The sequence below is a fragment of the Hemitrygon akajei genome, unplaced genomic scaffold (assembly GCF_048418815.1).
Source record: "Hemitrygon akajei unplaced genomic scaffold, sHemAka1.3 Scf000062, whole genome shotgun sequence".
Lineage (NCBI taxonomy): Eukaryota > Metazoa > Chordata > Chondrichthyes > Myliobatiformes > Dasyatidae > Hemitrygon > Hemitrygon akajei.
Genome location: NW_027331948.1, coordinates 508577 through 536031, shown reverse-complemented (window position 1 = coordinate 536031; position 27455 = coordinate 508577). Strand labels below are relative to the sequence as shown.

The window sequence follows — 27455 nt, the reverse complement described above, 5'->3', positions numbered from 1 at the left end:
GCCACATCCACACTGGGGATTAAATGTTTCTTCCACAAGAACAATGATAGCAATGGCTGTAGTGGGGGGCTGTCCAGTACGGGACAGTTGGGGGTCAGTAAACTAACAGGGAAATACCCACCTTCACAGCACAGTTAATGTGGAAATGGAATGTTCAGGTATTTATCCAGACCAGGTCTCTCTATCTAGTTTGGGGTCTCTTGATCAAATTACTACACTGCATGAAATTAATTGATGAATTCAATTAATGCAATAGCTTTGAGCTAACTCTTCTGTACTTAAATACTGAGTTCTGTGTCGAGGCACTAACAGTCTTTCCACTGTCTGTTCCCATGGAAGATGTTCAACAAAAACACAAGGAGACTCTACGGGCACAAACTGAAACACTGAGAGTGAACACGATCCTGATGAGGGAGAAGGTGAAGGTTTTCCAGCTGGTTGATCGATACGCTGAGCTCACGGTCATTTCTACTGTTCGAGATCGGACACTGGTGGAACATGAGCTGCTGGCAAGAGGCAGAGACCACGAGGTGTGGATAGAACAACATCTCCGCAAACAGGTGGAAAAAATCCGGATGGATCAGTTGTTCCAGAGCAGGTTTTCCCGGAGTAAATCCAAATCTGGGATTTCAGCAGCAGTGGCCGGAGTCCCAGGGATCGGGAAAACGACAATGATACAAAAGATTGTTTATGACTGGACCAATGCGAAAATATACCAACAATTCCAATTTGTGTTCAGTTTCAAATTCCGGGATTTAAACTCCATTAACGGCAGAAAAAACCTGAGGGAACTGATTCTGGATCAGTACCCTTACTTTGGGAATTTCCTGAGAGAGGCCTGGAAGAACCCAGAGGGATTGCTGTTTATATTCGATGGTATGGATGAATTCAAACACAGAATCGATTTTGCTGACAGTCAGAGAGACACAGAACCCAAGCACCAGTGCCCAGATCCCGAGTGGTGGTGTGAAGTGTCTGACATTGTGTACAGTTTAATCCAGGGCAAGCTGCTCCCAGGGTGTTCAGTGCTGGTGACCACCCGTCCCACAGCTTTACGTTTATTGGGAAAGGCTCGGATCAGTGTCTGGGCTGAAATTTTGGGATTTGTTGGTGAGGAACGGAACGAATTTTTCATCAGGCATTTTGAAGATCAGATGGTGGCGCAAGCTGTTTTGAAGCACGTAACGGAGAACAAGATTCTGTACACCATGAGTTACAACCCCTCCTACTGCTGGATCCTCGCTCTGGCACTGGGCCCCTTCTTCACACAAAGAGTCAAGGACCCGCAGCGAGTTCCCAAGACAATCACCCAACTGTACTCCTACTATATTTACAACATCCTGAAAATCCACGGCCGTGAGAATGAGAATCCCCGTGATGTGTTACTCAGAGTTGGTCAGATGGCCTTCAGAGGAGTGGTTGATAAGAAGATTGTGTTTACAGGTGAAGATTTGATCAACTACAACCTGCAGCCTTCCCAATTCCTGTCCGGGTTCCTGATGGAGCTTTTGGAGAGAGAGGATTCTGCCCGGAGCGTGATTTACTCATTTCCACACCTCACCATCCAGGAGTTTCTAGCAGCAGTCGCACAATTCCTGAATCCACATCCAGGGGATATCCTGAAATTCCTCACTGAAGCCCACAAAACGACAGATGGGCGATTTGAGGTATTTCTCCGTTTTGTTGCTGGTCTCTCCTCCCCAATGACAGCTCGGGGCCTGGAGGAGTTTCTGGGCCCATTTCCACATCAAACAACCTGCCGGGTGATTGACTGGGTGAAGGAGGAGTTTAAACGCCAGAGTGAAAACAGGAGTGAAGCTGGTAAAAGGAGTCTTCTGAATACATTGCACTACCTGTTTGAGTCTCAGAATCGTGCACTGGCTCAGGACACCCTGGGATCTGTGAAAAAACTTTCATTCAGTGGAATGACACTGACCCCGATTGACTGCGCGGTCCTGTCTCATGCCATCGGATTCTGTGATACAATAAAACACCTCGACCTGGAGAGCTGCCACATTCAGTGTGAAGGAATCCAGCGGCTGGGACCCGGGCTGCACAAGTGCCAGGTTTTGGGGTAACTTGTTTTATTTCTCAATCTGAACTGTGAAACCGTTCCATCGCGCTGTTCCAATGTCAAGGGATTTGGGTAAAACTGTATTAAATCAGATTGTGACGAATTCCGCAAGGACGGAAGGGTTCTGTGGCTTCTTGTGAAGGGATGTAGGAGACTTCCTCGGATCAGTGTACAACGGCCATTGGTTTAATGTTAGTAAGTCACAGGACTGGTAGTGTTTCTAACTGCCTGATACACGTCCATTGACAATGTTCCTTCTCACTGTTACTAACACCCAGACCGACGCTGACTGAAGCAGTGCGGGCAGAGATTCAGACCTTCTTCACGGTGAGGGAAAAGATACCGTCAGCAGACTGTCCCAGTGAGAGGGAGAGAAATACCATTGTGACATTGTCGTCACCTGCCCCCTTCCACGTGTGTGACAATTATCATCAGTCCGTTTGTGTGAGTGTGTTCACTACCAGAGAACCAGACTCTATGGGCCATGTCCTCTCCCGATTGTAGTTCTCGGTTCAGACTCACCTCTCCTGTACAAACTATTTCTGCATTCTCTCAATGTGTGGGATTATCTTTTCCCATCGGAAGCCTCCTGTGGGACTTCTCATCCCCATTCCCCTTCCTTACTTGGGTTTCTCTCTGGACCATCTCCCTTCCTTCGGGTATATCTGTCTTCCTCCTGCAGCTTCGTCCTTCCTATCCCTTTTCCTCAGGTAGGGCCTCTTCCACCATCTCCTATCGACGGTTTGCCATTTGCAAATCTTCCTCACGACCCTTCCCCCGCTCTCACGTCAGGATCATTTTTTTTTAACATCGGGGAATGAGACAGAGTATGTGGAGTTTACAGGGTCACACCGACAGATCAAATTACTGACATTCGGTGAATACCCTGGAGCTGGGCAGTGAGGGACATTGACAGTGATGGGAACTCCGATCTGTGATTTACTGAAGGGCTTAATGTTTCCTGAAATATCCGAGTGAGAGAAATTCCCTTAAACCCACAGTTTGAATCACTTCGTTTATCAAATTCTCTGTTTCTGTTTAGACTCGGGTGGAATAAACTGGGAGATTCAGGAGTGAAACTGGTGTCTGCGGCTCTGAGAAATCCGGAGTGTAAAATACAAAAACTGTGGTAAGTGCCAGACTGTGGGAAATTGTGTTTACAGTCACTCGGTGTCTGACACTGAACATTAATGTGATCAGTAATTGTGTTACTGATAAACACTGGGGTTTGGACCGTCTCCTGTTTTTCTGTGTCCTTCACCCTGACTCTCTCTCATCTCCAGGCTGAAACATGTTCGTCTCACAGGTTCTGGTGCCGAGGATCTCGTCTCCGCTCTCAATACAAACCGGTCACTGACGGAGCTGGATCTAAGTTATAATGAACTGGGAGATTCAGGAGTGAAACTGGTGTCTGCGGCTCTGAGGAAACCGGAGTGTAAAATACAGAAACTGCGGTATGTACCAGACTGTGAGAGATTGTATTTGCAGTCACTGGGTGTCTGACACTGAGCATTAATGTGATCAGTAATTGCAATTAGTAATGTTTTTCTGTTCCCTTCATCCTCACTCTCTCTCATCTCCAGGCTGAGAGATGTCGGTCTCACAGATTCTGGTGCCGAGGATCTCGTCTCCGCTCTCAGTACAAACCCATCACTGACGGGATTGAATCTTGGAGCAAACTCGCTCACAGACCGATCTGTCCCCGCTCTCCGCCTCCTCATACTGACCCTCCCAGGTCTGGAGTGGATCCGGTAAGTGTTAGTGTTAATGTTCAATGTGATAAAATATCAGTAGATCCGCGAGTTTTCTGGTGAAATTTGTGAGTGCTGTTGAAACATGAACCGCAGTCCCCTATTACTGACACTGTCGTGTAATCTGTTTATTTCATTTTTTTTTCCATCTGTTTCAGGCTGCGGTTCAATCGGTTCAGCGAAACAGGGGGGAAGGAACTGAGATCTCTGCAGGAAGCCAGACCGGGACTGACAGTGAACATCTGAATGTGTGAACATCCCCGCGCACGGGATAACGACATTTTGGTCAATTTCCCCCACCCTTAACTCCCGCCCTTATTTTTAATGGCCGCGCGCCAGGTGTAATTCCCTACAGTTCAAACGGAACTGGCTCCAGTAGCGCGCACTGTGACGTTCGAAGTGTTCCCGCAGTGACGTATTTCCGCCTTCTGTCCAGCGGCGCTGCTTCCGCCGGATGTGCGGTTTCGAGACGTCCCCACGTGAGACCCCAGAGAATTACATGGAAAGGAAGAGCCCGGGGCTGGGGCTCAGTCTTGGACACCAGTGTCCCGGGAAGGTATTATCCCGGGAGAGAATTCTTGTTCACTTTTCGACTTTTCGACGGTGCATTCGGCAGTCTGGCCGATATAATGATGTTAAATTGACAAATATCTTGACAGTGACCCTGGATCTGCCGCAATCTCGGACAGGGCCCTGAAGTGTGATTTTATGATCAACGGTTCCACGATGCAGAATGACGGTGACAAACGGGACTGATTATTCAACCCGTCAATCGTTGTCGCCGGTCATTTAATTGTGTTTGACTGTGAATGAATCAGGAGTAGCTTATTTGTTCCTGCAAGTTAGCAGCCACAAGTTGTTTAATTTACATTTGTTATGATGTAATCAATAAAACGCTGTAACTTCCCATCTTTGTGTCGGACTTGAGTCTCATTAGAGGCCAAACAGTGACCTTGGGTTACTGCTGCCCCTCACACCCGGTGAACGGCAATAATGGGTCGGAGCTCCTGACACCGGTACAGCAGCGTCTCGGCTCCAACCTGAGGGAGATCTGACTTGCAGAGTACAGGTGCCCAGGATCTCATCTCCACTCAATCCCCACTGTGGCTAACTGCCCCCGCAGAGAGTTAAAATCGACTCTAATGTCAGACGTGATTTCATTTAGGTCACAAGTACGAAAGGTATGTGAGATGGAATACCGGCGTTGAGCACGGGGTGAAGCTCCCATCACATCATGGCATCACACACTCCCGGGGTCAGACACAGAGCGAACTCCCTCCACACCGTCCCATCACATACTAACGGGTTCAGCCACAGAGAGTGAAGCTCCCTCTACACCGTCCCATCATACATTCCTGGGGACAGACACGGAAAAGAAGGTCTCTGTAGTGTGTGGGATAAGTCAACTGAGGTCTCGATTTGAAACAGATTACAGCGAAGACTCTCATTGTCACCACCTTGGGACTTTAGCACGGGGAACCACACACACACACACACACACACACACACACACACAATGAATATATGTAGAAGTGGTCACAGAGACGAGCAGGGATGCAGTGTGCACAGTCCAGGAGAGGATGGGAGTGGGCACAGACGGACAGGGGAGTACAGATAGGAATCATAACTATAGCAGTTAACAGTCACATTTGACCTCTAGGGTCGAGAAGTAGCCCGGGATGAAATCGAAGTTGAGGATAATTTTGCAAAACGGGTCTCCACCACTTCCCGTCCTCTCACACGTACCGAACTCCTCACAGGACGCCATCCCTTCCAGTCCACTTGCACGGACCACGAATCCAATCTAATACCACGCTTTTCCATTCATTCCCACCATCCGTATTCCAACTGGACCCCTCCCCTTCCCATTTACTCCAATCACCCGCATTCCTAACGTGACGCATACCTACCCATTCACTTGCATCGTCCAAACTTCCAATGGACACCATCCCTTCCTATTAAGTCCCACTGTTTGCCTCCCAGTTGGCTCCGCCTCTTCCCATTCACTCCCACCGTTTTCCTGCCAATGGGGATCACCCCTTCCCATTTACCCCCCACCGTCTGCAATGATTCCCATTCACTCCTATCGTCTGAACTCTGCCTCCCAATGGCACTCCTTCCAGTTCATTTCCAACGGGTCTGTGAACCTGGAAAATGGCGGGGACTCCGGAATTTTGTGTTTCATAGAACTCAGAGCTGCGTTTACGGCATTTGACGAGAATGCCGATGGTTTATTAGTTACAAAGAAAGCCAAGGGTCGTGCAGACGTTGACGACTTTGTAAAACTGACGAGGTTCTAACTTTTGGCGGAGACGGTGGATATGGTCGGGCTTCAGGAACTTTGGCACGCCTTCCTGAAGATGGCGGGGGTGGGGGCGGTTGCGTGTGAGAGAGGTTTCTGGTTTCCGTGTTCCCACGACGTGCGATTCATTGGGCCCGGTTCCCGGTGTCCACATAGCACACCGTAAGTCATACAGGGCACGGTTCCTGGTCTCCATATCCCAAACTAGGAATTTTGCCTGGCACGATTCCTGATATCTGTCTCCACACCGAGAGTTTTACCACGCATGCAGTCGGGTCTCTGTATCCACGCTGGGAATTTTACCGAACATGATACCTGGTGTCTGTATCCTCCTCTCTCCACGACGCTTGGAGTACTAACTCACAGGATCCGGAAATGTGGATGTTGGATCGATCATATAGGATGTGGATGTAGGATTGTTTGCGATATATTTATTATTTGTGATAAACTCTTTGCACAATCGAGTGGAGGGTGGTCGAGAGTGTCTGGCCTGCGAGGGGCTCCTGATTGAAAATGCTGAATAGGGAGGGAACGACAGAAGGATTCACAGTGGTTACTAGGGAGGAAGTGAAAGGTTGAAAGAAAACGGTCTCCGGGGAGAAAATGATGGGCTGAGTGACAATGGGCGCTATGGAGGGGGTCCAATGGACGGAATTAAGATGGCCGTAGTTACCTTGCTTCTCATAGCCGACTGGGAGCGGTGATGCACTGACAAGAGAGTGGGAGTTACAGGTAGAGTTAAAATGACCGTCAGGGTGGGGATGACGCACTGATTAAAAACTATCACCGGGGGGAAGTTGGGTGTTGCTTAAAAATAAGATTCTGAATTAAAGCCAAAATATAAAATTATTACCAGGGACAGTGTCGTGCCGTAATGACATTGTCACGAGGGAGGGAGTGACATGCGCATCGTAAATGGTCTCCAGTGAGGGAGCGGGGGGGGGGGGGTGCACAGAGGGAAAATGGACACCAGGAGGTCACAAGTCAGAGGGAGTGACGGCCAGACTTGAAACAGTCCCTGATACCTTTGTTACAATGGTCGACACGGAGAGAGTGATGCACAGACTTCAAGTGGCCAACAGGGAGGGAGAGACGCACCGGATAAAATGGCCGAAATGGAGACAGTGGCACATTGAGAAGATAGAGTGGTTAATGGCTCGATGTAAAATGATCTATTGGTCTCTCATAAAATGGCCGCTGTTTCGCTTAAACTGTCTGATTGACAGTTTAGGGTAGTGATACTTTGTTTATAGTGAGCGCCGGGAAGGAAGGGGGGTGAGACGTCGATTGGAAACGGCCATCACTTTCGATAATTTTGTTGAGAGAAAGGGAGAATGTGGTGACTGAAGGAGACACCGCTCGGCCGGGTTGAAACGGGACAAAGGAGGGAGCAAAGGAGTGAAGAGCACAGTGACCCCAAATGGCCGATGCTTCAGTTGAAATGGCTGCTGGGGAGGGAATGACGGCTTTGGTGGAAGTGAGCACAAGAGAGGGAGTGACGCGCTGATTCAAAATGTGCGAATCCTTGGTTAATGTGGCTGCCAGGGATGGAGTGAGACACTGACTTCCAATGGCCACTGTCACACACAGAATCGATGTCGAAAGAACATGCGGTGCCCATGGATACAATCCCGGGTTCGAGTGTGTTACTGATTGCAGTAACAGTATTTTAATTTGTGTCTTATGTCGTCTTGGGTATAGTATATATGTTTTAATTCTAATAGTTTTGTCATTGAATAAACAAATGTATATATCTCGGATATTCACACATACACATATGGGTTTCTGGGAAGAGGGTTGAGGGGTTTGGGAGGAAGAGGAGTGATGGGACGAGGAGTGGACTGATGAGATGATGAGCGTGGCGAGGTCACTGAGTCAATAGGGGACGGAAAGTGGAGGGGCGTAAGTTCCTGTCAGAAACTCATGGCCGAATGGATAAGATAAAGACAAGGTGAGAAGGAGTGAAAAGACAGGACGGGAGCGGAAATGATGGGACGGGGAGGAAGGGAAAGAGATGGGACAGAGAGAGAGAGGGGGGAATTGCTGGATCGGGGTAAGAGGAGAATTTTATGGGACGTGGAGGGAAGGGAATAATGGGAAGAGGGAGGATGTAATGGGACGGGAGGAAGTGATCTGATTGGACAAGGTGAGGAGGAACAGGATGGGGAGTGTGGGGAGTGACTTTTTCAATATTGGAGGAAGGATAGTTGGTGATATTTCTTTCGCAAATAAGACCAGCTGCAAGAAAAGGGGGCGTGGGCAGGGGAAAGGGGGAGCAAGGGGTCGGGACGCGGCCAGAGCTGACGGGACAGAGAGTTGCGTGTCTCAACGAAGAGAGAGGGGTGCGACTCACTCAACGACGGAGGGAAGGGATTGGGTGGGGGAGCGAAATTTCCCATCAGAAAATGTACACCACCCAGGATGTGGTAGATGGCGGGAGAAAGTGCGGGGGGGGGAGGTTGTCAGGAGAGATGGGGTGAGTAGTGGAGTGACTCAGTGAGTAACAGAGAGAGAAAAGGCGATGAGGAGAGGCGAAAATTGGCATCTCAAAATTACAGCCAACCAGCAGAAGATGCAGAGCATCGAGGAGATTGGGAGAGGATAGCGAGGGAAGGGACGGAAGGGGTTTGCGAGTGATGGGATGGGAAAGGGGTTGACAAGATGGTGAGTGTGAAGGAGTGGCACACTTTGTGGTGGAGGAAGTGGGGGGGAGGGTCACACCCCGTCATAAAATGGCTGTCGGCAGAAGACTAAATGGAAAATCAGGAGAGCGGACCGAGGGGAAGGAGAGGAAGGATGAGCAGTTGAGATTGAATGAACAGGGAGGGATGTTAGTTTAAGGTGAGGAAACGCGTGTGCCTCATTCTACGATGCTGGGAGAGTGGTTGTCAATGGTAATCATCACAGAATAGTGAAGAGGGGCTGTGGTCATCAGCGACAGTTTAAGAAATCGATGTTTATGCCACCAGTTTGAAGGCTACCCAAATGGAAGATAAGGTTTTGTTCCTCCAACTAAATATGGCCTCATCACCACAGTGGACGAAGCCATGGATGGAGATATCGGATTGGGAATGGGAAGTGGAATTAAAATGTGTGGCCACTGGGAGATCCCTCTAACGATTTTCGTTAGGGGAATCCGTGGTTTTGAATAAAACCAGACAAATATATACGCAAATACGAGGAAATCTGCAGATGCTGGAAATTCAAACAACAACACACACAAAATGCTGGTGGAACACAGCAGGCCAGGCAGCATCTATAGGGAGAAGCGCTGTCGACGTTTCGGGCCGAGACCGTTCGTCAGGACTAACCGAAAGGAAAGATAGTAAGAGATTTGAAAGTATTTTTGGGGAGGGGGAAATGCGAAATGATAGGAGAAGACCGGAGGGGGTGGACATATAGTCCAGACACCTCAGTACATTTTAAATCGTCAGTCGCCGCAGTTACGCTACGCCGGGCACGAAGCCCGAGCAACCGGACCCACAGCTTGAGGCCCGAGTCAATTGAGTGTTGCTAAATAATCAGCAGGCGGCTACAACAGAGCTTGTCTTCTGCCGAGTGAATCCTTGGGAAGGCAGCTCCGGCGCTGTTCTGGACTCCGCGCCACACAGCCGCCAGTGAAGCGCGAAGGCTACGTAACCTCACTCTGGACGACTCTATAGAGAGTCGGTTCAGGTTTAGTCCTCCCTACGACCGAGGATTCGATCCCTCCATCCGCCTGCTGATCGCACCCAGTATATCAACGAATCAAGCTTGCAGCGTACTAGATCCCATGAAAATCGGCTGTGAAGGCGACTCGCTATTTAACTGTGAGCCTCTATCGACACAGGCAGCAAAATGATCCGCAGCTCCTTCATGATCTCCGGCTGTCAGCAACTCGCTGATTCTGCACACCTACAATGCTTGGAGTTAGTAACGTACAGCAGGATATTCCGACCATTAAACCTACGCTAAGTACAACTTTGACAACTCTGGCTGACCCCGAAGAAGCGGCTGCGACCACTCGCGCCGTCAACTTGACCCACCCCCACACAAGAAACTGGCAGGAAGCGATAGACTGGGTGTGAAAGAGAACCTTGGTGGGAGAGAGAGAGAGAGACTGTGGGCTGACATAAAACGGAGGGTAAGAAAAAAACTGGGTTGGCGGAGAAACAGAGGCAGAAGTGAGAGAATGCCAGAACAGAGAGGCGGACGGGCGAAAGATGGGAGAAAGTGAAACGGGGGAGAGAAATAGGGTAGGTGTGAGGGACACAGAAGAGAGAAGAGAGAGACGGGGCAGAGAGTGAGGGAGGACAAAAAGGAAGGGGAGTGAGACGGGGAGAAAATCTTCGTAGATAATCGGGGAAATACGGGGAGAGAGAGTGAGAGGGCGCGGAGGAGAGACGGAGAAAGGCTTGAAGGATAGAGACACGGTGTAATGAGATTCTGAGTAAGAGAGAGATGCCGGCATGGGCTGAGACAGGGGTGGGGGACACACAGGCAAGAAAGATGAGGAAGGACGAACAGACGGTCGAGGGAAAATAAAATGGAGAGAAAGTGGGAGGCGTGTGAGGCTGGGGAAAGACCCTTCAGGGGCAAAAGCGGAGATCAGGATAATGGCGAGAGACAGGACAGAGGGAGACCGGAAGAAGAAAGAGACTGCGAGAGACGCCAGGGCTAGAGAGCGAGTAGTTGGCCAGAATCTTGGACGAGAGATTATGAGAGATTAGGAGACTGGGGAATGACAGAGGGAGGCTGAGACGAAGAAGGGTGCGGCTTTCTGAGTCAATGAAAAGGCTTACGTTCGTTAAGGATTTAGAGGGCTTTCCGACGCGCAGGACATTCTGGGATTCCACTCCTACCATTATACAGACCCTGTGAAACATCCACTCCTTTTCCCTCGCGCTGAACCCTCCCTCTCCGTCATCTTCATCCACAACTTCCAACACGAATGCGATCTCCCTCCCCAATCCATTTTCGCCAGCATTGCCCTCCTATCCTCTCTCCACAATCTCCACCTCCGTGACCCCTGCGTCTCCTCCACAATCCGGAGAGATAGCCTACCCAGCCTGTGTGGCGCCCCTTGTAGTTCTCGGACGGTTCGGCCCCTGAGTGTTCCACTCAGTACGTGAACACAGCTAGCCTTTTCCCCGTCAGCTGGTTGGATTCCAGCTGGATCTCAGGGCAGGCTGGATCTCGGCAGTGTCAGAAATGAATATTTTCCTCCCTGAGCGAGAACATGGCGCGGGCCGTCGTCTCCCATATCTCGGAGGACCTGGCTCCCAACTCCATTCTCTTCTACCTCCTCTTCGATAGGGAGACCCCGGGGTGCCTATCCTCCTCCTGCGACACAAAACGGCCCCAACAACCTGCCTAGCATTTTCGGCCTGTCGAATGCTCCTGTCCAAAGCGCATAGCGAACTAACATAGAGCGATGTTCCCGGGACCATGTACAGAGCTGCCTCGCTTGCCGGTTTTTTTTTTTGCCCAGTAGGGGCGGGGTCAATAGACAACAGACAATAGGTGCAGAAGTAGACCATTCGGCCCTTCGAGCCTGCACCGCCATTTTGAGATCATGGCTGATCATCTACTATCAATTCCGGGTTCCTGCCTTGTTCCCATATCCCTTGATTCCCTTATCCATAAAATAACTATCTAGCTCCTTCTTGAAAGCATCCAGAGAATTGGCCTCCACTACCTCCCGAGAGAGTGCATTCCAGACTCCCACAACTCTCTGCGAAAAGAAGTTTTTCCTTAACTCTGTCCTAAATGACCTACCTCTTATCATCAAACCATGCCCTTTGGCACTAGACTCTCCCAGCATCTTGAACATATTTCCTGCCTCTATCTTGTCAAATCCCTTAATAATCTTATAAGTTTCAATCAGATCCCCTGTCAATCTTCTTAATTCCAGAGTGTACAAGCCCAGTCTCTCTAACCTCTCTGCGTAAGACAGTCCAGACATCCCAGGAATTAACCTCGTGAATCTACACTGCACTTCCTCTACAGCCAAAATGTCCTTCCTTAACCCTGGAGACCAAAACTGTACACAATACTCCAGGTGTGGTCTCACCAGAGCTCTGTACAAATGCAAGAGGATTTCCTTGCTCTTGTACTCAATTCCCTTTGTAATAAAGGACAACATTCCATTAGCCTTCTTCACTGCCTGCTGCACTTGCTCATTCACCTTCAGTAACTGATGAACAAGGACTCCTAGATCTCTTTGTATTTCTCCCTTACCTAACTCTACACCGTTCAGATAATAATCTGCCTTCCTGTTCTTACTCCCAAAGTGGATAACCCCAAACTTATTCATATTAAACGTCATCTGCCCAGTATCTGCCCACTCACCCAGCCTATCCAAGACACCCTGAATTCTCCTAACATCCTCATCACGTCACACTGCCACCCAGCTTAGTATCATCAGCAAATTTGCTGATGTTATTCTCAATGCCTTCATCTAAATCGTTAACGTAAATGGTAAACAGCTGTGGTCCCAATACCGAGCCCTGTGGCACCCCACTAGTCACCACGTGCCATTCCGAGAAACACCCATTCAACGCTACCCTTTGCTTTCTATCTGCAACCCAGTTTTCTATCCATGTCAATGTCTTCCCCCCGATTCCCGTGAGCTTTAATTTTACCCACCAATCTCCTATGTGGGACCTTATCAAATGCCTTCTGAAAATCGAGGTACACTACATCCACCGGATCACCCCCGTCTAACTTCCTGGTTACATCCTCGAAAAACTCGAACAGAGTTTTACCCTTGGTAAATCCATGCTGGCTCGGCCCAATCCTATCACTGCTATCTAGATATGCCACTATTTCATCCTTAATAATGAACTCTAGATTTTACCTCAACCACTACTGAAGGTCTTCATGACAGTCTAGATGTATGTGAAGAAGAGGATGACAAAAGTGACAGTAGGACCGGTCAGAGATAGAAAATGAAACGTGCGCCTGGAGACGGGGGAGGGATGGCAAATCCTTAATGAAGACTTTACTTCAGTATTCACAAGCGAGAGGGATCTTGACGTTTGTGAGGGTAGGGTTATATTGGCTGATGTGCAATATAGCTAGTTTACGAGACAGGATGTACTGCAATTTTGAAGTAAAAGCAACATTTGGCTAATTAAGTCTTGTGTGGTCGCGCGAAACTGCGAGAAGCAGGGGCAAGGGATTGTTGCGAAAATACTTGATGATAATCTTTGCGTTATGACTGTCCGCAGAGTTAGTATCAGGGGATTGGAGCGGGAAAGGGATCAGAGATAACCCTGTAAGTTATAGCCCAGTGAATCCTACTTCAATGATGGAGAATCCTACTTCAACCACTGGAGAAAATTCTTAGAAACAGGATTTACGAGAATCTAGATAGGCATAATCTGATTAGGAAGGATCAGTATGGCTTTGTGAGGGACAGAGCATGTCTCACGGGCCCGGCTGAATTCTCTGAGGTGGTGACAATGTACACTGCTAAAGACACAGATGTTGATATGGTATTAATGTACTTTAATAAGGCATTTAGTACGGTTAAACTATGGTAGGACATTTCAGAACGTTAGATGGCTTGCTATCAAGGAACGTTGGCTGATGGATTCAGAACTGACACCCAGAGAAGGCAGAGGATAGTTGTGGATGGAGCATTTTCTCCCTGGACGCTTGTGACCAGTGGTGTCCTGCAGAGGCCTGTTCTGAGACCCCCAGCTTTTTGTGACTTTATACAAGATTTGAATAAGGAAGTGGAAAAGGTACTTTATTGTATTGGCAATGAAATGGTGGTTGGTGAAATTGTGGATAGTGTAGACGTGTTCAACCCGGAAAGGATCCAAGTGATTCCCACTTTGGGAAGTTGAATTTGAAGGCAGGGATGACACTTTCTCGAGTCAACTGAGGGCAGCACATTAGTACTAGTTCCACAATAGAAACAGAGTGATGACACTGTCTCCAATAAGCCGAGGGCCGCTCATCGTTACGAGAACCACAACAGGCACGGAGCGGTGCACTGCAAGAGCAGAAGGAGGTGTGATTGACAGGTGAGCTTGAACACATCCGCTGTTCTGCACATACTCATAGGGACACACGAAAGGCAATATACCTGACAGTAAATCAAGAGAAAAAATTATAACTTCCTGGGAAATAGTAGAACAGCCTGGGAACATGCGGATTTCACTTGCTGTATTTGATCAAACAGAGAACGGATGGAGAAATAGTGGCAGAACAGTGGCAGGATTGAATATCTTTAACGTTAAATAGACTGCATCACACATCACGAGTATGGGAGGTCAAGTCATTCACTGGCAGAGGTCAGTATGGCGCCCCATGTGTGCGCTGGAAAACATTGTTCTTCAAACTGTCTTCAACCCTCGCTAATTTCCCGAAGACACGCTCTCTTTTTGATCACAGGTCGCTAGAATATCGCTGTGGATCTTTTAAAGTGTTTCGAGGAATATGTGCAGTGTATTTTATTGTAATACATGCCAGCTGTCACTGTGATTTCCATCACTCAATCCTCCCGGAATGACTAGTGTGCATGGAAGAAAAGATGAACGAATTTTCCCCTTTAATAAAGAGGTGTTCGCCAATTCAGCTGCCAGAACGAAATCCTTCTCTCAATTTCAGAAGCGAATGTGCTCCGTCAAATGTCACAAAATAAATCGATTACAAGATGAATCTCTATTTTAAAAGCAGCACAGATATAGAAGAAAGAATCCTTTTTAAATAGCTGAAGCCAGGTATCATGGAAAATAACATGGAAAAATTCACACCATATTTTGTTTTAAAGTACATAGATTGCAATAATCCATGAGAGTCAAATTCAGAACACGGGGGCAATGAGTAAAAATACTTTAACGGAGATGTTTGTGCATTTGGTTGTCACTAATGTCCCTGACGCGACAGCCACGCTAATTGCCTCAGTGGAATTGCTCTCTCCTCAATAAAATCTGCTAAACCGATCACCAGTCCATCTGAGCAACTGAAACGTTCCGTACAGCTGAACGCTGCTTCTGACGGAATATGGGATATCCGGCGATTTACTACATCACGGCCATTTTCTATCCCACACTTGTAGCGGTTGGTATCCCCGGTAAGATGCCGGAGCTGGCTACTTTATGTACGGTGCCGAACTCTTGCTGTTACTCTGCTGCAGTATCCGCATTGTTACTAAGCACAGATGCTGCCATCGGCTAATACGTGTTTTCGGGATGGAGGATTCAAACATCTGATTGTTTTATTTTCATTTTCTGTACCTTGCTCGAAGTGATTTTCTTTTGTCATTTCCGTGCGTGCCGATATTGACATTATTTCATAATTTAACCTCGCCTGGCTTTCCGAAGTGATGCTGGTCTCTGTTTTTCTAGGTCCGAGTTTCTATCAGTGTAGACACTTCGACCTTATAACAATGTGGGAAGCGTATTTAATTGACGGTCCAGTCTAAACTTAGGTCTGTTCTTATATAAGTCAGTAATGATAAATTATGTTTTGCATCTTTTAATTCCACTTTGTCGCCGCTGTAACAATCTCTTCAACTCGTTCACCTCTAACAACGGAAATGGTGTTGTTTACAGGAGCGATCGACTGCTCACCTGTACGTGAGTCGTGGAGCTCAGATTCTTTACTCTAAACTGTCTGAAGGTCGCCAATGCACTGACACTCACATCCGTAATTCTCCTGCGGCCGGAGTGCAGAGACGGAGACCACACACACAGGATTTCCACTTTCCACTTCCAAACAGACCATACCGGGGGGCATTCAGAGAGTTGCTGATGGCAATATTTCTATTTTGCTTTCCAATTTCTTGAGGTTAATTTAACGGCGATTGTGATCCTATCTCGTGGAAAATGCGGAGTCTGCAAATGCATCACACGTTACCTGGTCGGAATGGGTTCAGCGGATCTGAAGGTGGTTGTCGTTGTTGCTTTAGTGGAACAGAAAACTATATCTACATTTATTCTAAATATATTTCCATTTTCCCCCAATTTATTGCAGTTAATTTAACGGCAATTATGATCATATCTCGTGGAAAATGCGGACTCTCCAAATGCATCACCCGTTACCTGGTTGGAATGGCAACAGCGGATGTGATGGTGGTTATCATTGTTGCTTTAATGGAACGAACCAACAATATCTACATTTATTCCAGATCCCTACTCATCACTCCTGTATGCGCTCTGACACTTGTATTTGGGACTGCTGCGACGTACTGTTCTGTTTGGCTCACGGTCAGTTTTACCTTCGATCGCTTCATTGCAATATGTTGTCGAAAGCTGCGGGAACGATACTGCACTGAGAGAACAGCAACGGTGGTTATCACGACCGTGGTTATAGTGAGCTGCGGGAAATGTGTCCCGTCTTACTTCTCCATTGAACCCTACGTCATCATTGATAACACGCCGTGGCGGTGCACCGGCACATATGAATACGCTACTTTACCCGTGTGGAGAGCATACGAATTACTGGACAGTATTTTAACACCAATGCTACCATTCGGCTTGATTCTTGTATTTAACGGGTTAACCGTAAGACATATCATTGTGGCAAATACAATCCGCAGAGGGCTTCGGCACAGCAGCGATAATCAGAAAGATGCCGAGGTGGAAAAACGCAGAAAATCGATGATTTTGCTGTTTTCTATATCAGCTAATTTCATATTATTTTGGATGCCCTATGTAGCCCATTCCCTGAAATGGCAAGTGCAAAACTATTTTTACGAGGATAGATATTTGAGTTCCCCAGTATACATACTTCAGCAATTTGGATCAATATTGCAAATGCTCAGTATGTGCACGAACACTTGTATCTATACATTGACACAGAGGAAATTCAGGGAAGAGCTGAGGAATGGAATGAGGTATGTGTTTACAATAAATGGCCATCTGTGTAGATAACGCCCGTGTACAACGGCAGTTCAGAGGAGTTTTCAAATAAAGCCGTTTTACAATGAACAGGGTTGGGAAATATGTCATAAATTCAAACAATCATATGCCTGGTCATCCGAAAATTGCAGAATTGGCGGAAGTTTGTTGACTTCATGCAGTTCAGGTAGGTAGCGATACAAACGCCCCATGCTGCTGGCCTGATTGTTACATTGGTTAAGGTATGTTCCGAACTATCATAGACACTCGACCTTCACAAGTGCAGGGATGGCGTCTGGACTTTCTGTGTTTTAATGTTGAAAATGGACAGGGTCGGGTAACAGAGTGTATAGAGAGTGCAATGGCAAACCAGGGATAGTATCGCTGCTGCAGAAAAGGGGGGGGGGCAATGTGGAGCGTTCGTTTATTAAGAGCCGAAGGCAGAAACATGAAGGGCTCGTTAACACAATTTGGAATATTCTATACAGACGCCCACGAGATTAACAGGGATAAAAAACGTTAACGTGAACAGAGAGAAACGATCGGGAAGCCGATCTTGGACAAGTACCATGTCATTGGCATGGGTAACTGAAACTTCCAGAATATTCTTTGGAACCTCCCCCGCGTAAAAGGTTTAGGTATGGAATAAGTTATGTCCGGGAAGGATTCATGTCACTATAAGAAGAAAGGTGGGCTCACGAACAGTCCATACCGGATCTGATATTAGAAAATGAAACAGGTCAGGTGACAGATCACTCCGCGGGACAGCATTTCAGAACGAGAGGGAGAACTCCCCTCCATTTACGTTGCACAGAGATGGGACCAGGGAGCATGAGATCTATTTAATTCGGGGTCAGCGATTTATGGTGCTTCCCATCAGGAACTTGGGAAGATATATTGGAAAATGATGGACTCGGGAAATGCGCAACGGATATGTAGGGACTGTTTAGAGAGCACTTACCTATCGTATCGTTCAGTATAGGCTTCTCTCAGTAAGGCTGGGAAAGGATGTTAACCCTGGGTGACAAGAAAGTTGGAACAACTCGTGGAACGGAACAAAGAACGATATTTAAAGATTAGGAAGAAAAGATCAGGAAAGATTATAGAAAATCACAATATAGACAGGAAGGCCTTAAGCAATAGACTTAGAAGAGTTAGAAGGGGAGTTGAGAAGTCCTTGACGAGTTGCACTGTGAAGAACAGAAGGAGACTGGCGACAGCGTGGGGAGATCAAAGGTAAAAGTGGAAAACTTGTGTCTGGAAACCAAGGAAGCAGTGAAGTTCCTCGCTGAATAAGTTCGTGAATGTGAACACAGCGGAAAAAGGCAGATATGCCAGAACATGCCGACGCTCAGAAAGAGGATTGGAAACTTGGATAACATTATGATAGATGATTCCCGGGTGCCGGAAGGGATATTGTCCAGGTGATTTGGGAAAACGAGCAAAGATATTGACGAGCTTTTGGGCAGGGTATCTGTGTCTTTGCTTGCCACAGAAGTAGAAATAGATGATTGGAGGGTGGATAATGTTATTCATTTGTTAACGAAAGATAATAGGGATACTTCTTGGAATTATAGAACAGGGAGTCTTACATCAGTAGTAGGTAAACAACTATGGAGGATTATTGAAAAGGAATTTATGAGTATTTGGAGGAACGTAGTCTGACTACGGAGAGACAACTTAACGTGTTGTCCTTTTTGAGTCAGATTGAATTATTTGAAAAAGTGAAAATAAAACAAACAGATGAATCAGGACAGCCGATGTGGGTGCATTAACCTTGGTAAGGCGTTTGATAAGTTCCCCACAGCAGACTCATTCAGAAAGTCAGGAGGAATGGTATCAAGGGAAACCTGGCTGCGTTGATTCAGAATTGGTGTCCTAACAGATGACAGATGATGTACTAGACAGAGTAATTTCTGGCTGAAAGACAGGGGGCAGCCGTGTTCCGCACGGAGGGTCGAAATTGTGGTACACTTTACAACTCTATTTCGAGTCTGTAGTTACAGTGCTACGAGAAATAACCGATATCTGAGGGAAATAACCGATTTAATTTGACCACCCAGCAGCAGCTGGATAATTTATAGAGGGCAGATGACGTAAGCTAATCGCTAAGCTACTGACTGCACCGCCACGTTAACTAAACTGACCTGGAATTTACATATTCCAGGGCAGATGGTACAATGAATTCAAAGCAACTTTTTCCCATGGAGCGCTACAACTTCAAACCAGCATTGCAAAGTGTTCAGGAGCAGTTTTTGCTGCTTATTAAAAGATCCAGCCCTCCAAAATGTCAATTCAAAAAAGAAATCCAAAACAATGGAACCCAATCCCTTGTCATTTTTAACCTGTAAAAGAGATTTATGAAAACCATCGATGAGTGAAGGACAACATTTCAGAAGAGATCACTTCAGTCGCCAAGGTGTGATCTGGCATCAGTGATGTTCAATAGAAGTTAGAGAGAGAAATCATCTTCTAACTGGGCACAGTGCTGTTATCTGGAATGACAATCAAACTCTCTGATGCCCTTCCTGTCTCTATAAGAATGGGGCATTTCTGCCGTCTCCTATATGTGGCCTGGCTCAGTTTGACTCTCTCCATTGGTATTATTATTCCGTGTTCCCACCGAGCTGCATGGGTGTCTGGCCCTACAGTAACTGAAACACTCTCACAGAAATAGCCTTTGTTGACGTGCAGCTGAGAATTTATTTCATATACGGTTAATGTAAAGTGCTACAGTTTTAAGTCGATGTTAACATGTCCTGCTCAGATGAATGGTTGGTCTCCACAGCAATTAAGAGGAATTAAATGAATATTAGTATTATTTCATGTTCTTGTCACAGTCATAGAATAGTACAACATAAACAGGTCCTTTGGCCCATCTGGTCTGTGTTGAACTATTTAATCTGTCTAATCTCATACCCTTAACATCCAGGTACCTATACAAACCTCTTAAATGTTGAAATTGAGCTGGTATGCACCACTTCTGCTGGCTGCTCATTCCACACATGGATGACCGTCTGTGTGAAGAAGTTTCCCCTCTTGTTCCCCTTAACGTTTCACATTTCACAGTTAACCCATGGCCTCTAGTTGTAGTCCCACACCATCTCAGTCGTAAAAGCCAGCTTGCATTTACCTTATCTGAACCCTTCATAATGTTGGTACACCTCCATCAAATCTCCCCTTAATCTCCATTCCAAGGAATAAAGTCCTGCCCTGTTCAATCTTTCCTTCTAACCCATCTCCTCCAGACCTGGCAACGTCTTTGCGAATTTTCTCTGAACTTTTTCAACCTCTTTTACATTTTTCATGTAGATTGGAGACCAAAACTGCACACAATACTCCAAACTAGGCCTCACCAATGTCTTGTACAATGTCAGCATAACATCCATCTCCTGTACTCAGTACTTTGGTTTACGAAGGGCAATGTGCCAAAATCTTTCTTTCCGTCCCTATCGAACTGTGACACCACTTTCAGTGAAATGTAGACCTGTATTCCCAGATCCCTTTCCTCTACAACACTCCTCCATGCCCGACCAGTCACTGTGTAAGACCTACCCTGGTAGGTCCTACCAAAGTGTAACACCTCACACATGTCTGCATTAAATTCCATTTTCCATTTCTGAACCCATTTGTCCAGCTGGTCCAGATCGCACTGCAAGCCATGATAGTCTTCCTCACGGTCCACTACACTCCAATCTTGGTTTCATCCACAAATTTGCTGATCCAGCTGACCATGTTAACATCCAGATTACTGATATAGATGACAAACAACACTAGATCCAGTACTGATCCCTATGGCACACCACTAGTCACAGGCCTCCAGTCAGAGAGGTAATTATCTGCTACCACACTCTAGCTTCTCCCAAAGACAGTGTCTGATCCAATTTACTATCTCATCTTGAACGTTGAGTGACTTAACCTTCTTGACCCACTTCCCATATGAAGCTTTGTCAAATGCTTTGCTAAAGTCGATGTAGAGAACATCCACCGCCTTTTCTTCATAAACTTTCCTGATAACTTCCTCGAGAGACTCTGTTAGATTGGTTAGACATGACCTACCACGCACAAAGCAATGCTGTCTGTCCTTAATCAGTCCATATCTATCTAAATACTTGCATATCCAGTTCCTGCACATACATTCCAATAACTGTCCCCCTACTGATGACAATCTCACCAAAGTACAATTTCTTAGTTTATTTTTAGAGCCTTTCTTGAACAGCGGAACAACGTTGGCTGTCCTCCAATCCTCCAGTACCTCACCTGTCACTAAGGATGATTTAAATATCTGAGTTTGGGCCCCGACAATTTCTGCACTTGACTTCCTCAGGGTCCCAGGTAACAACTTGTCAGGCCCTAGGGATTTATCCATGGTAATCTGTCTTAGGACAGCAAACACCTCCACCTCTGTAAACTGTACAGGGTCTATGAAGTTGATGCTGCTTTACCTCGCTTCTATAGATTCTGTGACCATCTCCTGAGTGAATACAGATGCAAAGATAATATTTAAAATCTCCCCCATATATTTTGTCTCTTCATATGGATTACCATTCTGATCTTCCAGAGGATTTATTTTTTTCCCTTGCAATTTTTTTGCTCTGAACATATCAGCAGCATCCCTGAGGATTCTCCTTCATCTTCTCTGCTGGGGCAAACTCTTGCCTTCTTTTATTTCTTTCATAAGTGTTCACTTGAATTTACCGTACTTCATAAGTACCCCATTTGTTCCTATTTGCCTGTACCTGGTATGCACCTCCTTTTTATTGATCTGGGAGATGAAACCCAAAGGGGTGATAGAGCTGCATGGTGGGAGGTGGGGGTAGGGGATGGGTGTTCCAACTAAAGTTGCTGGGGGAATGGGAGCCTGAATAACAGAACAGATAGTGGAGAGGTTGTGTAGACAGATGTTGTTCAGTCCTCAGACAAAGTCAGGAATGAAAAACGTTGAGCATGGTGCAGTGAATATGCTGAACCCCAGTATATTTCAATACAAGGAGCAGCGTAGGAAAGGTGGATGTGTTCAGGGATGGATCAACACCTGGAATTATAACACTAGGATCTGGCAACGGTGGACTGGGACAGGCTGCCTTATGGCAAAGGTGTGTTCGGTCAGTGGGAGGCCTTCAAAGTGAAATTTTGAAAGTACAAAGCGGGTATGTGCTTGTCAGAATAAAAGGTAAAGATAGGAACTGTAGGGAAACTTGGATTTCAAGAGATTTTGAGACCCTGGTGAAGCACAAGATTGAGTTGCATAACAGGGATAGGCAGGCAGGTTCTTATGGAGTATGAGAAATGCAAGAGAACACATAAGGATCAAATCAGGATCGCTAAAAGAAGGCATGAGTTTCCCCTCGCAGAAAAGATGGAGGATAATCCTCAGGGATTCCAGATATAGATTAAGAGCAGAAGGATTGCAAGGCAATCTGGAAGACCGGAATGGCAATCCACGTGTGGAACCAAAGCAGATGAAGGAGATCTTAATTTTTTAAAATCTCTATTTACTCAGGAGATGGACACAGGGTCTATGTGAGTGTGGAAAAGCAGCATTAAAATCGTGGACCCTGTACAAATTAAAGAACAGGAGATTTTGCTGTCCTGAGGCAGATGAGGGCGGATAAATCTCCAAAGCATGACAAGGAGATAATTAAATTATCCTTCGTGATGGGGGGATGTACAAAAGGATGGGAGAACAGCCAATGTAGTTTCAATTAATGACATAAGGCAAAGAGTGGTTGTAGGCGGGTCATATTCTGCATGGAGGTCGGTGACCAGTGTTGTGCCTCGGGGATCTGTTCTGGGACCCTTACTCTTTGTGATTTTTATTAATAACCTGGATGAGGACGTGGAGGGATGGGTTAGTAAGTTTGCTGATGACACAAAGTTTGGAGGTGTTGTGGATAGTGTGGAAGGCTGTCAGAGGTTACAGCAGGACATTGATAGGATGCAAAACTGGGCTGAGAAGTGGCAGATGGAGTTCAACTCAGAGAAGTGTGGTGGTTCATTTTGGCAGGTCAAATATGATGGCAGAATATCGCATTAATGGTATGACTCTTGACAGCGTGGAGGATCAAAGGGATCTTGGGGTCCGAGTCCATAGGACACTCAAAGCAGCTGCGCAGGACGACTGTGTGGTTAAGAAGGTGTATGGTTTATTGGCCTTCATCAATCATGGAATTGAATTTGGGAGCCAAGAGGTAATGTTGCAGCTATATAGCACCCTGGTCAGACCCCACTTGTACTGTGCTCAGTTCTGGTCGCCACACTACAGGAAGGATGTTGAAGCCAGACAAAGGGTGCAGAGGATGTTGCCTGGATTGGGGAGCATGCCTTATGAGAATAGGTTGAGTGAACTCGGCCTTTTCTCCTTGGAGCGACGGAGGATGAGAAGTGACCTGACAGAGTTGTACAAGATGATGAGAAGCATTGATTGTGTGGATAGTCAGAGGCTTTTTGCCAGGTCTGAAATAGCTGCCACAAGAGGACACAGGTTCAAGGTGCTGTGGAGTCGGTACAGAGGAGATGTCAGCGGTAAGTTTTTTACTCAGAGAGTGGTGAGTATTTGGAATGGGCTGCCGACAACAGTGGTTGAGGCGGATACGATAGGGTATATTAAGAGGCTTTTAGATAGGTACATGGAGCTTAGTAAAATAGAGGGCTATAGGTAAGCCTAGTAATTCCTAAGTTAGGCACATGTACGGCACAACTTTGTGGGCCAAAGGCTGTAGGTTTTCTATGTTTCGCTGTTTAACATAGAACATAGAAGTCTAAAACATATTACAGGCCCTTCGGCCCACAAAGTTGTGCCAACCATGTAACCTACTCTGGAAACTGCCTGGAATTTCCCTAACGCATAGCCCTTTGTTTTTCTAAGCTCCATGTATCTATCTAAGGGTGTCTTAAAAGACCCTATTGTGTTCTCCTCCACCACCGCCGCTGGCGGTGCATTCCACACTCCCATCACTCTCTGTGTGAAAAACTTACCCCTGACATCCCCTTGGTAAACATTTTCAAGCAACCAAAAATTCTGTCCCCTTGTGTTAGCCATTTTAGCCCTGGTAAAAAGGCTCTGCCTATCCACATGATCAATGCCCCTCATTATCTTATACACCTAAAAATGGGTGCCTGGCCCCACAGTAACTGAAACACTCTCATGCAAATAGCCTTTGTTGACATGCAGCTGGGATTTTCTTTTAGGTACTGTTAATTTAAAGTACCACAGTTTTAAAGCCATGTAAACATTTCCTGCCCAGATGAATGGTTGGTCTGCACAGTTGTTAAAAGGAATTAGAGTGAATATTAGTATTTTTACAGGTCCTTGTTACAGTCAGAGAAAATTACAACACAGAAGCAGGCCCGTTGGACCATCTAGTTTGCGTCGAACTATTTAAACTGTCTACTCCCAAGCCCCTACCATCCAGGTACCTATAGAAACCTCTTAGATTTTGAAAATGAGCTCGCATGCATTGGTTGGGCTGTCTGCTCATTCCATACCCGGATGACCGTCTGTGTGAGGACGTTTCCCCTCATGTTCCCCTTAACTTTTCACCTTTCACCCTTAACCCATGGCCTCTGGCTGTAGTCCCACCCCATCTCAGTGGTAAAAGCCAGCTTGAATTTACCCTATCTATACCCCTCATATTTGTGATATACCTCCATCAAATCTCCCCTTAATCTTTTATATTCCAAGAAATGAAATCCAGGCCTGTTCTATCTCTCCTTATAAACCAAGACCTCCAGACCTGGCAACATCATTGTGAATTTCGCTGAACTCTTTCAACCTCTTTTACATCTTCTCTTCAGGTTGGTGACCAAAACTGCACACAATCCTCCAAATTAGGCCTCACCAATGTCTTGTACAACGTGAACATAACATCCATCTCCTGTACTCAGTACTTTGCTTTATGAGGGACAATGTACCAAAATCTTTCTTTCCGTCCCTATCAAACTGTGACACTACTTCCAGTGAAATATAGATCTGTATTCCAAAATTCCTTTCCTCTGCAACTCGTCTCCATGCTCGACCAGTCACTGTGCAATACCTATCCTGGTAGGTCCTACCAAAGTGCAACACCTCACACTTGTCTGCATTGAATTCAATTTTCCATTTTCTCAACCCAATTTTCCAGCTGGTCCAGTTCGCACTCTAAGCCATGAGACTCTTCTCGCAGTCCGCTGAATCCCCAGTCTTGGTTTCATCCAGAAATTTGCTGATCCAGCTAACCATGTTAACATCCAGATTACTGATATAGATGACAAACAGCAACAGATGCAGCACTGATCCCTGTGGCACACCACCAGTCACAGTGCGCCAGTCAGATAGGCAACCATCTGCTACCACACTCTGGCTCCTCCCAAAGACGGTGTCTCATCCAATTTACTATCTCTTCGGTTGCTGAATGTTCTATACCTCTCATAATTTTGTTACAGCTCTTTCAAATTGTGCTCAATCTTCTCCGTTCCAAGGAATAAAGTCCTGACCTCTTCAATCTTTCATTATAACCCAAGTCCTCCAGACCTGGCAACATCCTTTTGAATTTTGTCTGAACATTTTCAACCGCTTTTACATTTTTTTCTGCAGGTAGGTGACCAAAACTACACATAATACTCCAAATTAGGCCTCACCAATGTCTTGTACAAAGTCAACATAACATCCATCTCCTGTACACAGTACTTTGGTTCAGGAAGGCCAATCTGCCAAAATATTTATTTCCATCCCTATTGAACTGTGAACTGTGTGTCTATCGAACTGGGACACAACTTTCAGTGAATTATTGACTGATATTCCCAGATCCCTTCCTTCTTCCGCACCCCACAGTTCCTGACCATTTACTGTGTAAGACCTGGGTCCTCCCAAAGTGCAACACGTCGCGCTTGTCGCCATTAAATTAAATTTTCCATTTCTCAACCCATTTTTCCAGCTCGTCCAGATCACACTGCAAGATAGTATATTCTACCTTGCTTCACTACACCCCCAGTCTTGGTTTCATCCAGAAATTTGCGGATCCAGCTAATCATGTTAACATTCAGATTACTGATATAGATGACAAACAATAACAGATCCAGTACTGATCCCTGTGGCACACCACTAGTCACAGGCCTCCAGTCAGAAAAACAACCATCGGCTTCTCCTAAAACCAATGTCTCATCCAATGTACCATCACATCTTGAATGCTGAGCGGCTGAACTTTCTTCACCAACCTCCCAGATGAGAGTTCGTCAAGTGCCTTGCTAAAGTACATGTAGAGAACCTACACTGTCTTGCCTTCATCCACTTTCCTAGTACAATTTCCTCGTTTATTTTCAGAACCTTTTTTGAACAGCAGAGCAACAGTAGCTGGTCTCCAATCCTCATGTCACTACGGATGATTTAAATACCTGTGCTTGAGCCCCGACTCTTTCTGCACTTGTCTTCTACAGGATCCTATGGAATAACCTGTCAAGCCCTGGGGATTTATCCATGGTAATTTGCCTTAGAATAGCAAACACCTCCACCTCTGTAAACTGTACAGGTTCTATGAAGTTGATGCTGCTTTGCCTCACTTCTATAGACTCTGTGACCTTCTCCTGAGTAAATACAAATGCAAAAAAATAGTATATAAAATCTCCCCCACAGATGTTCTGTCGTCGAATCGATTACATTCTGATCTTCCAGAGGAACAATTTTGTCCCTTACAATCCTTTTGCTTTTATCATATCTGTAGAATCCCCGAGGATTCTCCTTCACCTTGTTTGCTGGGGAAACCTCATGCCTCATTTTATCTCTTCATAGTGATCACTTGAATTTCCTATCATTGATATGTACCCCATCTGTTTCTCATCTACCTTTACCTGGTATGCCCCTCCTTGTTTATTGATCAGGGAGAGGAAAGCCGAGAGCGTAATAGAGGATTCGATAATTTGGGGAACAAAACAAGAATGGGTCTGATATCTCAGTGGTAAGGCTTGCTGGTGCTGTACGGTGGGACCCAGAGAGAATGAGTCAAAACATGTTCTCATCGGTAGAAATGTCCAGAACAAGAGGAAGTAGAACAAGCAACACACACAAAATTCTGCACGAACTCAGCAGGCCAGGCAGCATCTATGGAAAAGAGTACTAATGCTGAGTTCCTTCGGCATTTTACGTGCGTTGCTTGGATTTCCAACATCTGCAGATTTTATCTTCTTTGTGATTGGAGGTAAAACAAAGGTGATTGTCTCATCTGTTGATGGAACAATTTTGTTCTCCTGTTCCGAGTTCCGAATCCTTGCATTTAGATAGCTGGAGCTCAGCTCTGTCTGAGAGATCCATCGCTTCCCATTCCCTCATCAGCCAGAAGCTCCCCGGGGTCCGATTACGGTCGTGGGGCTGAGACAGAAGGGAAGAGAGCAAGACTGTTCCGGGATTATGGGCCACTATGTCCGGAGCTTACAAATTTGTTACTCTTACCTGCGGCCGGAATTCTGCGTTGTGTTTCATGCGCCCATGCTTGATGTTCGGTGACGTCACAGCCCTGACG

At 46.2% G+C, this 27455-nt stretch overlaps 1 protein-coding gene across 1 annotated transcript; it reads left to right on the top strand.

The window, feature by feature from the left end:
* Window positions 1-304: 304 nt before the first annotated feature.
* Window positions 305-4672, top strand: LOC140721838 (NACHT, LRR and PYD domains-containing protein 3-like). Its single transcript, XM_073036653.1, has 5 exons — window positions 305-2074; window positions 3117-3203; window positions 3358-3528; window positions 3658-3825; window positions 3984-4672. Exons 1-5 carry the CDS (start codon window positions 333-335, stop codon window positions 4069-4071), a joined length of 2256 nt encoding a protein of 751 aa, XP_072892754.1. The 5' UTR covers window positions 305-332; the 3' UTR covers window positions 4072-4672.
* Window positions 4673-27455: the final 22783 nt, after the last annotated feature.

Excerpts from the sequence above, each read along its gene's own strand:
- LOC140721838 (XM_073036653.1), top strand. The coding sequence starts at position 333 with ATGGAAGATGTTCAACAAAAACACAAGGAGACTCTACGGGCACAAACT. Across the intron at positions 2,075-3,116 it reads CACAAGTGCCAGGTTTTGGG|ACTCGGGTGGAATAAACTGG; the intron begins GTAACTTGTTTT and ends GTTTCTGTTTAG. Across the intron at positions 3,204-3,357 it reads TGTAAAATACAAAAACTGTG|GCTGAAACATGTTCGTCTCA; the intron begins GTAAGTGCCAGA and ends TCTCATCTCCAG.